The sequence below is a fragment of the Argentina silus genome (genome assembly GCF_951799395.1).
Source record: "Argentina silus genome assembly, chromosome: 19".
NCBI lineage: Eukaryota > Metazoa > Chordata > Actinopteri > Argentiniformes > Argentinidae > Argentina > Argentina silus.
Genome location: NC_139673.1, coordinates 1,013,359 through 1,028,358, shown reverse-complemented (window position 1 = coordinate 1,028,358; position 15,000 = coordinate 1,013,359). Strand labels below are relative to the sequence as shown.

Below are 15,000 nucleotides of genomic sequence, written 5' to 3'. Positions count from 1 at the left end.
TCTGGTGTCTGGTGTCAGTCTCACCAAGCCCATTCCTGTCTCAAACCCAGAGAGAGGGACAGACACAACACTACTGAGGTGTGTCCTTAAATACTGGCCATCTCTCCCTCTCTCTCCCCCTTCTCTCCCTCCCTCCCTCCCTCTCTCTCTCTCTCGTATCACCTAGAGAGTTCAGCGGTGACGTTCAAATGAAACCATCCTACTAAAATATCCCCTGACCCCCCTGGCCCTCAAACCATCACAGCCTCAGCCTGGATCTGTAGCCCAGGGGAGGCTGCTGGAGGTAGAAATTGGAGGACGGGCTCATTGTAATGCACAGAATGGAATGAGGATCGGTATCAAACACACGTGTTTGATACCCTTCCTCGTTTCATTCATTACAATGAGCCCGTCCTCCAATTTCTACCTCCAGCAGCCTCCCCTGCTGTCCAGGGATGATACAGGCATGGCATGTGTGATGGTAATGGGAAGGGCACATGTTTGAGGAGGGGTTTGTGTTTCATTTATAGGAATTGAAGGCATGTACTGTGTATGGTGTTATTTTTAGATCGTGATCCAACACTATTTATAGTCACTGGTATTATTGTGCTAAATGTGACCAAGAGACGGCAAATGAACCCCAGAAGAAGAACTCACACCAGACAAGCATGTTTCAACAATACCAATAGTTTATTTTTCATTTGACATTTACTTGTCATTTGACATCTGAGTTCAATGTAATGCTGAAAGTCCATTTCCTATAAATTAAATCCAATTAAAACTGCCTGATTAGCCTAGGAATCCATCTCATACATTCATCCCTTACATTTCCATTAAAAACAATCCTGTTAACAGTTAACATGTACAATGTGCAAAACTGTTATCTTACTAGGTTTTACTTACACACATACAACAGCAAAAAGTGATCTACAATACTCCTCAATTATCATTCAGTCAAAGTCCTGCTCTTCCAAAGATGAATGACATCACGGTACACTGAGGTGAAGTTGTTGTTCTTCTCTATGGCACAGATGTAAATGAGACTTCAATAACCTTTGAAACACTTTTTCCACCTCAGACAGAATACAACTTTTTTGGCAATTTACACAACCCCTTTTTTAAATGTGAAATTTAATCAGACTGTTAGACTTAGTAGACAGACAAAGAACGCCTCACCCGTTAACAATAGATTAGTTATAATCCCCCTCCGTCACAACAACAGTATGTAGTATGCTCGAGTATTAAACAGCAATATCCAGAGTATTGTGTCTCAAATCCCCAGGGATAAAAGTATTCACATTTGGCGTTGAGGCCACGGCTGTGGCTAGCACCAGAGCTATATTTGCAGCTAGCTGTGATGACAGCAGGAAAAATCTTAGAACCAGTTTTTCACAAAAGGCCGCAAAGACCCGGAAATACAAACAAATGTTACAGTACCCCAATGAAAACAATAAGACAGTCAGTACATACAGAACCACACACACACATTACATTGTTTTGACAGACACACACACATTAAATTCTTTTGACACACACACACATTAAATTCTTTTGACACACACACACACACAGGTAGTGTAGCAGCAGAGCGCCTCTAGATGTCCTCAGTGTTGACGTCCAGCTTCCTCTGAGGGATGTAAACAGTTTGACCAGCCATGTGTCCGCCGGTGGTTACCACGGTAGCCAGCGGCGAGAGGGAGACGGGGGTGTGGAAGAAACTGTGCTGGGGGAGGGCCGTCCCTTTGGGCGTGGTCATCATAGGCTGGGGGGGGGCAACGACAGAGCAGTTAGCAGACCACACCTGATTAAACATGGCTAACAGCTTTGACTGTGGGTGTTTAACAGTCATTGTTTACAACAGGCTGATGAGGGTGGAAGTTGTGTGGGAGGGCACACATGTGACCCAGTGGTATGCTGATGTGTGTGTGTGTGTGTGTGTACCAGTGAGCATTCTCTATGCGTCCCTCTCCTACTTACCTGCTGGAGGCTGATGAAGGTGAGCTGCTGCCCGGGCATCTGGTGCTGGACTGGCACGGGGGACATGGGTCTGACGAAGACCATGCCCCTCTGCTGCAGGCCCAGGTGGGGAGGCAGGGGGCTGGGCATGGGGCTGGCGTGCTCCGGGGTGTGGCCAGCGCCAGGGCCAGGGCCGGGGCTGGGGATGAGGCCCAGGTTCTGCAGGGTGAAGTTGAGGATGGCAGGGCTGGGGTTGTGGAGGTGGTGGGCCTGGCCAGGGAAGGGGGAGGAGGAGGGGGGGGCATGCCGGTGGAGGGGCACACTGGTGGGGGTGAACTCCTGGATTGGGGGGGGTCTGGAGCCTGGGGGAGACATGCAACATTCACCTTTAGGTTTAGTTGAAGTCATACCAACCATAAGGGTGATGGGCTCCACCCCAACCGCCCTGGTGCAACTTTCTCTCTGCTGACATGGACTTTGCCATCTACACACTGACACAGCTGTCTGAGAAAGTCCAGGCCCCCACAGGGTAACGACATCACCCATTCCAACAAAACAAAGTCAATCAAATCAGTTACCTTGTGTGATTCCAACAGCCTGTCATGGTCAACACAAGGGTCCTGGACTAATTAACAAATACTCATTCATTTCTCACAGTAGAGATGTTTTCATTCTACTCAAGAGCTCAAGAGCTGCTGGGTTCCTAAAAATGTTGAGTTCTGTGGACTTCATTCAACATGTTAATGAGCCGACACACAACCGCGGTCACACGCTAGATGTGTGTGTGTGTGTGTGTGTGTGTGTACCTGCGGTGGGGGTGTGGTAGATGTTGTAGGTGGGGGTGGAGGCCTTGTTGCTCTCTCCGTTGTGGCAGTGAGGGTCTTTGTAGGTTAATAGGGACTGCTGGGAGATGGGGATCAGGTAGCCTGTAGGGATGAGGGTCTAGGACATACACACACACACACACACACACACACAGAGAGAGAGAGAGGCTGTTATTGACATACACCATCAGATCAGATTATACCTAGCATCCAGAGTCATCTGTTTGGTTTGTTCAGTGTTTGGTTGGTGAATATGTGTTGTGTTTTGGATGTTGGACAAAGTGTCTTGTTGCCTGGAGTGTGTGTGTACCTCTGTACGCAAGGTGTGTTTTCGTGTGTGTACCTCTGTGTGTGTGCCTCTGTGTGTGTGTGTGTGTGTGTGTGTGTACCTCTGTGCGTAGGTGTGCGGGGGTCAGGGGGACGGCCCTGACTGGCGTTAGTCCCGCCTCGCTGTCAGAGGTCGCGACCTTGTCCTCCTTCTCCAGGAAGGTCTCCATGCTCTGCGCCAGCGCCTGATTGGCCGCGGCGCTGCCGGGGGTGTTGACGAACTCAGGGTCCAGGTGGAGGGCTCGGGGGGCCGGCCGGTTGGAGAGGAGACCCCCCCGACGGGCCTTCAGACGAGCCTGCAGGATCTCACACAGCTTAGGGGACGTGTCCTACCGGGAGGGGGAGACGAGGAGAGAGAGAGAGAGTGAGTGAGTGTGTGTGTATAGAGAGGCCTTAGCCTAGAGTGTGTGTGTGTAGAGGTCTTACCCTAAAGTGTGTGTGTGTGTGTGTGTGTGTGTGTGTAGAGAGAGGCCTTAGCCTAGAGTGTGTGTGTGTGTAGAGGTCTTACCCTAAAGTGTGTGTGTGTGTGTGTGTGTGTGTGTGTGTAGAGAGAGGCCTTACCCTAGAGAGAGAGAGAGAGTGTGTGTGTGTGTGTAGAGGTCTTACCCTACAGTGGGGGTCGATCCTCTTGGCCTTGGAGGGGCTTCCCTCCACAGCTCTCTCTGCACACACACGCTTCAGCCCTAAGGGGCTGCTGGGGTCGTGACCTCTGGGGGGCTGCAGGCTTGTGGCCGTGACATCACTGGGGCTCCGCCCGGTCTTGTCCTCGAACGTCATGGAGCGCACGGCCAAGCTGGTTGGCTGGGGCCTGGCCTGGGGGTGTGGCCTGAAGGAGGACGAGTGCATGTAGACGGCGTAAGGGCCGCGCCCTTGTTGCTGAGGCAACAGCACTGGGATGAGGGGCGCACACTGGGCAGGGAGGTAGGACAGCGCTCCTGCAGGCTGGGAGGGGAACTGCATCCGCGGGGTGAGGTGGGCAGTGTTGATGTTGAGCTGGGGTTGGGGTTGAGTTAGGGTTAAAACTGGCGTCTGGGGGGGTAGGAGGGTGGTGGCAGGCTTCTCCTCTGGCTGGGGAGGGGCTGCAGGGCCTTCAGTAACAGCAGGTCTCCTGTCTCCTTCCCTGGGGGAGCAACAAAACTCACTAGGACCACGTCTGACTGGCATGCTTGTTTTCCCACACAGTAGGAATCATAGCTAATTTGTAACAGTCCTGTTTTGGTTCATTCAGAATGCTAAAGAAGAAGAAAAAGATGGAAAGGAGAGGAGACCGCTCTTACGTGGATTGCTGGTCCAGCTGGATCTTACAGATGGCTGCCAGCTGAGCCATTTTGTTGGGGAAGAAGTTGCCGCTGGATGAGTCATCTGAGAGAAGAACACAGCAGCCATATTTAACATCTAACGACGCCATCACGGTAAAAAACTACAACTCCCACGTGTGGATCATTTCACAGCACTCACCGAAGGTGTTCCTGACGGGGCTGGTGGGGGCGGAGTTGATCTTGCGGCGGTCTTCCTGGATGCTCTTGGCCAGCTTGATGAGGGAGGGGTGTCGGGTGAAGGTACGTTTGCTCCCAGGAGAGGAGAAGAGGTTTTTTGCACAGTTGTCTATTGAAGCGCGAGATTCTAGTATCCTCTTGGCTGTGGGCGCGGTGGTGGACGCTGAGGTCTCTATGTCTGAAACACAAGACAGGAGTCCTCAGACTGGAGAGAGGCAGCTTTGACACTGAGGATTAACGCAGAGTTCTCCTCAGGATGGTTGAACATCGCATCAAACGCTGAATTCACTGAGGAACATCATAACACTTTTGTTTTTTAGAACGATGTTGTTGGCGTTCAGAGATGGTTACTCTGTCATGACTAAATATACAGTTTAATTTGCCCTGTAATGTTTACATGGTGGCGCTGCCAAGTTCACAGCGTGGCGCAGAAACACTCTCTTTTCCATTCTTTGTGGAGAACCCTGATGTGAGAAGCTATGACACACACACACACACACACCTCAATGAAGAGCTAAATGCTTGTGAAGCTTATTATTTTGATAACAGAGATATGCATGACTAGCACTGTCTGGGATTTGTTGTGATGGGTACTGACCCGTAACCTTGGTGAAGTCCTCCGGGCCGGTCCACTCGAAGGCGGGCTTCCTCCCCCTCTCCTCCGTCACGTGGACCTTCTCTATCAGCTTCAGGCTCCGCAGCACGTTGGCTATATCATACAGCCTGCGCACTTTAGCTGGAGCACACACACACACACACACACACACACACACACACACACACACGTTCAACTTTTTTGACAAAGCATCATCTCATTAACCGTAGCTATGACACACACATACACACAAATAAATTCTAATGTCAACTGATTTCTGACTTCAGCGTGTCCTGCCAGAGGTAGAAAGGAGGGTTTAGTTTGGCCTGGCTCGGATCCATACTCACTCTTGAACTTGCTCTTGTCCTGGTCAGCCACCTGGTCCTCTCCGATGAGGATCCTGGCTGCCACCTCCAGACTGACCACCCGGGGCGTGGACACCAGGAACAGCATCACAAACTTCTGGCTCATCACCCTCAGAGACTTATCCTTCCGGCTGTTCACAGAGGCTGGAATAATAGAGGAGTTATTACACGTTTAAAAACAATCTCATAACTGTCAAACACACCCCACAACCTCTAGAGTAGTACCTCAATGTAAACACACGAGGTAACATCCAGGGTCTAGATATCAGTCAAATCAAATCATAATAAATATCATGGAACACAACGACCCTGACTGGTGTCTCACCTGCCCTAAACTCCACTCCTGGAAGCTCGATAAAGAACATCTCCTTCTGCCCCTGCTCCCCTCCCTCCATCTCCACCACCTCCTCGTTCTCCTTCTCCTCCCCGTCAAAGTCAAACTCCTTGTCCAGGCAGCGCTGGCGGATCTGCTGCATCTGCTGGCCGTAGCGATGCTCCTCGCCCACCCGCCTCAGCGTGCCCAGGGTCTGGGCCAGGTTGGCACGCCCGTGCCACGTGTAGCGGTTCTTGGCCAGCCGGCTGACCATGTGGAGGCTCTCCAGCACGTTCATGATGTCGTAGATGCGCCGGCGCTCCACGCCTGTGCCGACAGAGATCAGGGCGTGTGAGTCAAAAGGAAACGTAACACTGAGTGGTAAGATGTCATCAATATTCAAACTGACTGATAATGCAAAACTGTAATAATAAACAGTGTGGGGAAAGCGGAGACTAGGAAAAGGACGCACTGAGTTCTGTGGCGACATCATCCAGACAGATGTCGTTGTTGACGGCCGGGTTGGGGTAATCAGGATAGCGAGCGAGGAACTTGTGACAGAGCAGACCCAGACTCTTCTCCTTCCTGCTTATCTGTTTCTCTGCTTCCTCCCCAAGCTCTGGGTCCTACAGATCAGATAAGAAAAAAAGACCAAACATGAAATCAATATGTGTGTGTGTGTGTGTGTGTGTGTATGCATGTATGTCTGTGTGTGTATTTTACCTGTGCAGAGTCCATGGTTTCTCCTCCCTCTGGGTTGTCCACACATAACTCTTTCTCTCTGTTCCTGATCTCAGGACTGGCTGCACTGATGAGCATTTTCAGGTTGGAGGTTGGGGTCCAGGGTTCACCTGATCCAGCTTCCCTTCCTTTCGTGGGGGTCGTAAGGGGACCCATGTTTGGTTGGTTCTCTATTGATGCAGTGCAGTGTGTGGACACTTTCCTTGGTGTTTTTGTCAGTGCTTGTGGCTCTGCAAATACATTACCCTGTGTTGGACACAATAAATACAGATTAGGCTTGGATTATTTTGTGACTGCTGGTTGTCTTGATAAGAATTGTATAACATGAACCAGAATCAAATCAAACAGAAACATTTACTACCAACCTTGTGGTTAGATGTGATTTGAGGTTTCTGGCCCACGTTTTGGCAATCAAGCAAAGCACTTGACATTTTCCACCTGTACATAATTAAAATAGAGAACACTTTAGCTCCTGACTCTAACTGCTAAATCAACACAGCTAGCAAGCTAACCAATTGACCCTAATTCATTCCAGCATTTACAAAATATATTTGGCAATTACATCTGTTAACTACCTTTTCTTAACTGCATTATATTTGCTGGGTGACAACATAGTAAAAAAAAACACGGTCTATAATCAGTTCAAGGCCCTCTCCCTCTCGGTGAATTAAATGTAAATTCAAAATCTAAAATCTAAATCAAATCTAATCAAACGGTGGGAGGGACGCTTGGCGCTAACTGACAGACGTTCCATCGAATCACCGCGTCCCCCCTAACGACGACACGCCCATTCCCGACCAGTAGCCAATGGACGCGAGGCAGGAGACGACCTCCGGAAGCGGCGGCCGTCCCGCGCAGGTAAACATTTTTTGAAATCTTGGCGCGGAACTCCGCGGACACATTCCAATGACGTCACCGCGGACTAGAGACGTGTAACACACACACTTAACCTGTCCTTTACACACCAATCCTAAATCTGGATTAAACACCTTGTTCTTACACCGAAATGAGGGATCACTGATCCCAATGTGTATTGGCGAATGTGTACGCGCGGGTTAATGTCAGTGTTCGCGACGACCTCTAAAGTCTCTAGTTAATTAGCATTAGAGAACTACCGAACTAACCATGTGGCCTGTGATGTGGGAAATAATCCACGACAACCACACAAACACGCCACACAAACACGCTAGACACTAATCACATGCATTGCTAGACAGAGAGTTACATACTGTACCGACTGTCCTAGTGGGCTAGCCCTAGCCCTAGCCCTAGCCCTAGCCACGGACACTAGTACAGTAGGCGCGGGTTCACTTCTGCCCACGGACGGCGACAGTCCAGCGGCTAAACCGACTGAACGTCTCAATCTAAGACCTTGCCATTTAGTTTACACGATCACTGTTGAACCAGGATGAATACCGAACATTAAAACCAGTTTAGCTTACTTATCTAGCAGCTCAAGTTAGTTTCCAGGTGCCCCGCTCAAACTCCCCGCTCATCCCTCAGTGGAGCAGCTGGAAATGTTCTCAGTGTCGCCATGCAAGATCTGCTGAACACAATCTACACCAGCTAGGCCTATGTCAGACTACAGTTAAAAGGGAATGAAGAATGGCTTGTTCCTTGTATTCGTGCCAGAGTGAGTTAAAAGTTTATTTGCTGACCATTTGGTTTGTCCCGCCTAGCAAGTCGAACCAATATACGCGCTCAACGCCCGCCCAGACTTTGCACTTCCCCCCATCCAGAGAGCCAACCACCGCAGGGTGAAACTCCACACAGGCGGGGTCTAGCCCGCGGTGTCGCCCCCCTTGGCTCTCACCAGAAACTCTATTCATTTATGACAACCTTTAGCAGCTGAAGAAGTATAGCTAGAAGAGTTCACGGTACCGTATTCATTAGCAGTATTATACCGGCTCATAGTCGTCCTGCACATATAAGAATTAAGAGCTTAGATTTTCTCTGAATAATATTGCTCTAGTTCTCCTCCCTCTGTATCTGTCTGTCTGTCTGTCTGTCTGTCTCTCTCTCTCTCTCTCTCTCTCTCTCTGTCTCTCTGTCTCTTTGTCTCTCTGTCTCTCTCTCTGACCCAGAGGGTCCACCTAGTGAATTAATTCCATTGTCAGCACTGTTTATAATGTTTATAAGTCTAGGGTTAAATGATCTGAAGGAGGAGTACACTGCTGATGTTAGATGTTACTCTTATTGAATAGAGTAACGTTCACCGAAATATAGGCTGGTCAAACAAGCAAAATAACCGTTTCGGGACTTTTTAAACCATTCAAATAATGCGAAATAGTGTAGATTTACCAGTTAATTCAAAACTACAGTTACTGCAGTGTTTTACACTGTAGGTGTTTTATTTCCGTTTTGACGCCAGGTGGCGACACAACCGTTCTGTCGGCACGTCTCCATGGAAACGCACCGCGTTGGGAGAGAGAACGGTGGGTGCGCGGGGCAGTGACGTAATGTTATCGATTGAGGAAAGAGAGAGAGAGAGAGAGAGAGAGAGAGAGGGGGAGAGAGTGAGAGAGGGAGAGAGAGAGAGAGAGAGAGAGAGGGAAAGAGAGGGAGAGGGAGAGAGAGAGAGAGAGAGAGGGAAAGAGAGAGAGAGGGAGAGGGAGAGAGAGAGAGAGGGTGTGTGTGTGTGTGTGAGAGAGAGAGAGAGAGGGTGTGTGTGAGAGAGAGGGAGAGAGAGAGAGAGAGTGAGAGGGTGAGAGGGAGGGAGAGAGAGAGTGGGACCCTGTATGTAGGGTTGCTCCGCACAGAGACGGAGAGAGAAGAAGATAGCGGCATGCACGAGGCGGGCAGCGTCGCGTCCTTGGAGGAGAAGCGGAGCGGTCGTTGAGGAGTGGGTGAGTACTTCAGCCGCTCTCTGCAAGGACGTGTTTCATACGCCTGCTATTCGGAAGTTAACTTACACATTGTGTTTGAAATCCTGAAATCCGTCACGGTTATTAGAATCCTGAAATGCAGTTTCAGCATCTAGTGCCTAGACAGGGTTTTCTTCGGGAATGAGGCAAACCAGTGGAGAAAACTCGTGCTTTTTGCATCCTGGCTCAGATTGCAGTCTGCAACTTAAAGCCACAATCCTTAGATCAACATATTGATCAACACATACTTTATAGCGATTGTTTTGCTATAAAACTGAGAGATGTAACATGCAATGGATGGATCGACTGACAGACCATAATAACAACCTAACATGATAGATTCACACATATCTTGAAGATACATTGTTTGTTTACAAAGATGACTTATAAACAATAGAGTAAAACTATATATTGTGTGTGTCGATGGGGGAGTATTAAAGCTCATGAGAGATTTATAAGTTAAAGGCTATTCTCCAACAATCAATGGATACACTGATCATCCCTGAGCTGTAGTATTGCAGATTGTAGGCTACATTTAAATTGTTAATAGGTTTTGGGAATCTTTGTTTTCCACCAGCTTGATTTCTAACAGTTTCTTGCTTAATCTGAATATCTGTTGATTGAATATACCTTTGGCCATTCCTTGCCTATCATAATGAATTGTAGGTTTAAGGGTGTTGACAAAACGATTTAATTTAGAATTAGAGGTTAATGTTTCAAAGTTAATCCAGGCTTTTTACAGGTTAATCTTTAGTTGTCTAGGTGTCCCAACCCAACCCCATATTCACCCTCTGCCAGTGTCTTAAATTTCTCTCTGTTTTCTCTCTCTAAAACAAACACCTGCACCTGTTGGCCATCAGGAGACTGGATTCCAGGCCCGGTGACCTGATCAGCACCAGCGGTGTTTCATCTCTCCAGTGGTTTTACAGCGGAGGAATGTGGGTCCTCTGGGAATAAGGGGCCATGCTGATCATATCTCCCCCCAGGATTAGAGGTTCGCGCTCTGGGTGACGGCTCACAGAGAGAGGGCCAGCCACCATGCTTCTGGAGGTCTGGATCTTTGGACCCGTGCCTCTCCCCTGATGCCCAGACCAGAGTCAGCCTCTGTGGGCTAAAAACCGCAGCCGAGAGCCATGGAGAAACAACGTGGCTAATTAAGCTAACTCGACCCAGGACACGCCCCCATGAGATAGCTCGCTGCTTCGCTTGTTCTCTTTGGGACCGTTAGTGGTTCTGGAGGAGAGATCAGGGGGGTTAGATGGACTTGTTCTCTTTGGGACCGTTAGTGGTTCTGGAGGAGAGATCAGGGGGGGTTAGATGGACTTGTTCTCTTTGGGACCGTTAGTGGTTCTGGAGGAGAGGTCAGGGGGGGTTAGATGGACTTTGGAGTAGGTATTTCTCTTAGTTCTGAGGAGATATTCGCTTGGATATTTCTGCTCCGCAGTAAAGGGACTAAGTGGATATTGTGGAGGAAGAACAGAGCTGGGGTCTTAAGGGAAGATGGAGGCAGGAGGGGAGGCCAACCCCCAGCACCAGAGGAGGAAGCTGCACGGCCTGGAGGACCAGAAAAGGGTGAGTGACTAAACTTCCGTCCCGGAACTCTGGCTTGTCAGTCAGATCAGCGCAGCCGTCCTAAAAGGAGGCTGCTGAGCGGCTGCCGATCCTTGGGCACTTCTAAGTGCTGAGATTTACGATTGGCCGTTGCAGTGGACGTCCCCGACCATCTGGTCCAATGGGGTGGCATCAGGTGCAACCGGGGCTTAATTGACGTGTGTGTGGACGTGTGTGTGTCATTTATGGCTGCTTTAAAATGCATGCTGGCACCACAAACATCCCCAGCGAAGGGCGTTAGACATTAGTGGCAGTATAACTGGCCCTTACTGAACACGTTTGAATGCTAATAGTACATCATTGACTTCTTCACCGTCACGTAGTCCCCCCACCGCCCCCGCGTCGGGCCCCCCTCATCTGCATAAGGGCTGTTTGAATAGCCAATGAGGTCAAGGTTAGGGCATCTGTGTTTAATATGGGGAACTCGGTATTGTGTTGGTGACAATGATATTAATATGCATGGATGTGTGTGTGTGTGTGTGTGTGTGTGTGTGTGTGTGTGTGTGTGTGTATGTATGTGTGTGTATGTGTGCGTCCGTGCGTGTGCATGTGCATATGTGCGTGCGTGTGCATATGTGTGAGTGCGTGTGCGTGTGTGCGTGTGTGTGTGTGTGTGTCTGTGTGTGTGTGTGTGTGTGTGTGTGTGTGTGTCTCCGTCTCCTAGGGGAGTAGCTGCGGTCCTCAGGTCTTTGTGTGTGTACGTTGGGTGGATGAGAGGAGCGAGGGTAAAGCCTTTATGAGGGAGGGGGGATTTCCCCCCCTCTGTTTGGTCCCTGCAGGAGAGGTGGGGTGGGAGGGGGCAGGAGAACTCATATTGGGGGTGGGAGGGGGCAGTAGAACTCATATTGGGGGTGGGAGGGGGCAGTAGAACTCATATCGGGGGTGGGAGGGGGCAGTAGAACTCATATTGGGGGTGTGAGGGGGCAGTAGAAGTCATATCGGGGGTGGGAGGGGGCAGTAGAAGTCATATCGGGGACTGGTAACCATGTTCCTCTGCCCTGCTTTCAGGGGGACAAATGGGTCAGGCTTTCAGTCCAGCACCATTCCCTGGAGATGAAGCAGGCCAACACTCCCAGTAACACTACAGTCATACTGGTACAATACTCCCACCAGGGGAGGCTGGTGTTGGTAGGAATCAGAGGACGGGCTCATTGTAATGCATGGACCGGAATGAGGAATGGTATCCAACATGTCATTGTAATGCATACCATTCCACAATCAGTTCCATGCATTACAATGAGCCCGTCCTCCGATTTCTACCTCCACCGGCCTCCCCTAACTCCCATCAACCCTTACCCGAGGACCTCTCCGTGTCTCACCACCATCTGTGTATGTTCACGTGCTTCTAATGGCTCCTGGAAGCGTGGGTGGGAGACCCCAGTGTCTGACCCTGTGTGGGCTGAAAGACTCTCTGTGATGACGGCAATCACATTACTCTTCATTATTCTGGTTGGAGAATTGGCTTAAATTTGTCTCTGGGAAGCTGAACTGCTGGCTCCAGGCTACACCTTTGTTTGTTTGTGTGTGTGTGTGTGTGTGTGTGTGTGTGTGTGTGTGTGTGTGTGTGTGTGTGTGTGTGTGTGTGTCCACACTGCCTCTCTTCTCAGTGTTTGTCCTCTTCTGTTTTCAGCAGAAGAGAAGAGGGGGACCCTCACTCCTTTTTCAGGGTGAGGTGGGTTTCATGGATATAGGACAGATGCTCTGAGTAGTAGAAATGAGAAGTGTGTGTGTGTGTGTGTGTGTGTGTGTGTGTGTGTGTGTGTGTGTGTGTGTGTGTGTGTGTGTGTTCATGCTAGAGCTCCATCACAGACACACTTGAATCTTTGCCCAAATGTAATGCAGAGATGTTGAAATTCTGAGCCATCTGAAACACTGAGGCACTCTCCTTAGCAGGGGAGGACTGGGCAGGTGGACAGGATAGCCTTATCTGTTGTTTTCATCCCTCTCTCTCTCTCTCTCTCTCTCTCTCCCTCTGTGTCTCTGTCTCTCTCTCTTTCATTCTCTCTCTCTCACTAAATTATTGATTTGATCAGGTGTGTTAAATTGATCACCCGGGATGTTCTGGAGCATGAATATTAATTGACAGGAACAGAAATCCCAGCTGCTGTTTTCAGATGTTCCAGACTGCTGTCTCTCTCTGAGGATGAACACGACATCAGGAAACAAAAACAACTCTGTTAGCTCGTTAGCTGTTAGCCAGGTTGGTGGGTAGACTACTCTGGTACTCATTTCATGTCTGTCAGTGAACTAGGCTACAGTATATCTGCCTGTGTTGTTGCTATGGCAATTCTCTCTGATTCTGTTTGCGACGGATGTTTTCTGTCTCCTGAATGCCTGACGAGGTATCGGCGTGTCACTTCCTGCCTCTACGACAGATACTTCCTCTGACCCGCCTCGGCCACGAACCTGGTGACATCATCAGTGCGAGACGAGAAACTGTTTGGTCTCTACAGGGATGGGAGGAGGGAGGATGGGAGGCTGGGGGGAGGGAGGCTGGGAGGAGGGAGATTGGGAGGCTGGGGGGGGGGAGACTGGGAGGAGGGGGGAGGGAGGCTGGGAGGAGGGAGACTGGGAGGAGGGAGACTGGGAGAAGGAGGAGGGAGGCTGGGAGGAGGGAGGCTGGGGGGAGGGAGGCTGGTGGGGGTAAGGGAGGGAGGCTGGGGGAGGGAGGCTGGTGGGGGTAAGGGAGGGAGGCTGAGAGGAGGGAGGAGGGAGGCTGGGGGGAGGGAGGCTGGGAGGAGGGAGGCTAGGGGGAGGGAGGCTAGGAGAAGGGAGGCTGGTGGGGGTAAGGGAGGGAGGCTGGGAGCCTTGGGGGAGGGAGGCTGAGAGGAGGGAGGCTGGGGGGAGGGAGGAGGGAGGCTGGGAGGAGGGAGACTGGTGGGGGTAAAGGAGGGAGGCTGGGAGGCAGAGCCGAGACCCTCTGTCTGCCTTAATGGACATCGGTGGGCTTCAATAAATTGAAAAGCACTGAGGTAGTCATGCAGTGGAGGGTCCCATTGTGGAGGAATCACTTCAGACTTCTGTGCAGCACGCCTCTGTGTGATGGTGTGTGTGTGTGTGTGCGTGCATGTGTGTGTGTGATGTGTGTGTGTGCGTGCGTGTGTGTGTGTGATGTGCGTGCGTGTGTGGTGTGTGTGTGTGTGTGTGTGTGCGTGCGCTTTTGTGTTCCTCCCAATTACCTGGGCAACGTGGGTCTGAGATCCTCAACCAGATACTCTGTTAGAAGTAATTGGATTTGGTTCCCTTTGTAGCCCCCCCCCATTCCACCCCCCCTCCCTGTATTAATGCTCATTGAGTGGCAATCGTGGGGACATGGCAGAGCAGAGGGTATTACATGGAGGGGGACGGCGGGCTTTGACTTAATCCACTGAAGCGATGCTCAGAGACAGGTCTGGGTGGTGTCATGTGGAAGGGAATATCAGAAAATGGAAAATCATGTGTGTGTGTGCGTGTGCGTATGTGTGTGTGTGTGTGTGTGTGTGTGTGCGTGTGTGTGTGTGTGATAGTGTGGAAGGGAATATCAGACACCTGATGCCCCCCTTTGGTGATACAGTGATGAGAAAGAAATTTGATTTTTTGTGTGTGTGCATGCGTGTCTGCGTGCATGTATGTGTGCATGTGTGCTTGTATGTGTGTGTGTGCGTACTTAGTGAATGTAGTATTGCTGTTGTGCTTGGCCTTGTGTGAGTGTGTGACATGGAGCAGCGGTGAGAGTGTTTGCTCGGCCCGTCCACCCTCAGAAAGGCAGCCAGAGACGCCAGAGTGGTGACAGGCTGTTACTGCGGCCTCAGCCCTGCTGCGGTCCGTCCTCTCCTGGTCGACGGTCCGTCACCGTCAGCCGCTGAGCTCTGTTGCGTGCAGTGTTGTATGCGTATCGGAATACACGTATTCAGAATACATTTTTAAGTTCAGTATTCGGTATTCTGGTA

The 15,000-nt window shown here is 50.3% G+C and overlaps 3 protein-coding genes across 3 annotated transcripts in view; 1 reads left to right on the top strand and 2 right to left on the bottom strand.

Annotated features, from left to right (window-relative positions):
• Positions 1-50, bottom strand: part of csrp3 (cysteine and glycine-rich protein 3 (cardiac LIM protein)) — a 4,255-nt gene extending 4,205 nt beyond the window's left edge. The window contains exon 1 of the mRNA XM_083691457.1: positions 1-50. This exon is cut by the window's left edge and continues 14 nt beyond it. The gene's annotated coding sequence lies outside the window, so the exon portion shown is untranslated.
• Positions 1-15,000, top strand: part of LOC310820000 (gamma-glutamylaminecyclotransferase C-like) — a 268,729-nt gene that overhangs the window by 218,696 nt on the left and 35,033 nt on the right. The window lies entirely within an intron of this gene.
• e2f8 (E2F transcription factor 8) lies at positions 651-8,146 on the bottom strand. The gene is made up of 14 exons (XM_083691453.1): positions 8,039-8,146; positions 6,962-7,034; positions 6,579-6,842; positions 6,328-6,481; positions 5,868-6,182; positions 5,525-5,686; positions 5,181-5,318; positions 4,545-4,760; positions 4,364-4,448; positions 3,693-4,206; positions 3,149-3,415; positions 2,742-2,877; positions 1,957-2,297; positions 651-1,741 (listed from the first exon to the last, which is right to left on the bottom strand). Exons 2-14 carry the CDS (start codon positions 7,025-7,027, stop codon positions 1,574-1,576), a joined length of 2,826 nt encoding a protein of 941 aa, XP_083547579.1. The 5' UTR covers positions 7,028-7,034; positions 8,039-8,146; the 3' UTR covers positions 651-1,573.

Excerpts from the sequence above, each read along its gene's own strand:
- e2f8 (XM_083691453.1), bottom strand. The coding sequence starts at position 7,027 with ATGTCAAGTGCTTTGCTTGATTGCCAAAACGTGGGCCAGAAACCTCAA. Across the intron at positions 4,207-4,363 it reads CAGCTGGACCAGCAATCCAC|GGAAGGAGACAGGAGACCTG; the intron begins GTAAGAGCGGTC and ends TTGCTCCCCCAG. Across the intron at positions 3,416-3,692 it reads GGATCGACCCCCACTGTAGG|GACACGTCCCCTAAGCTGTG; the intron begins GTAAGACCTCTA and ends CCCTCCCGGTAG.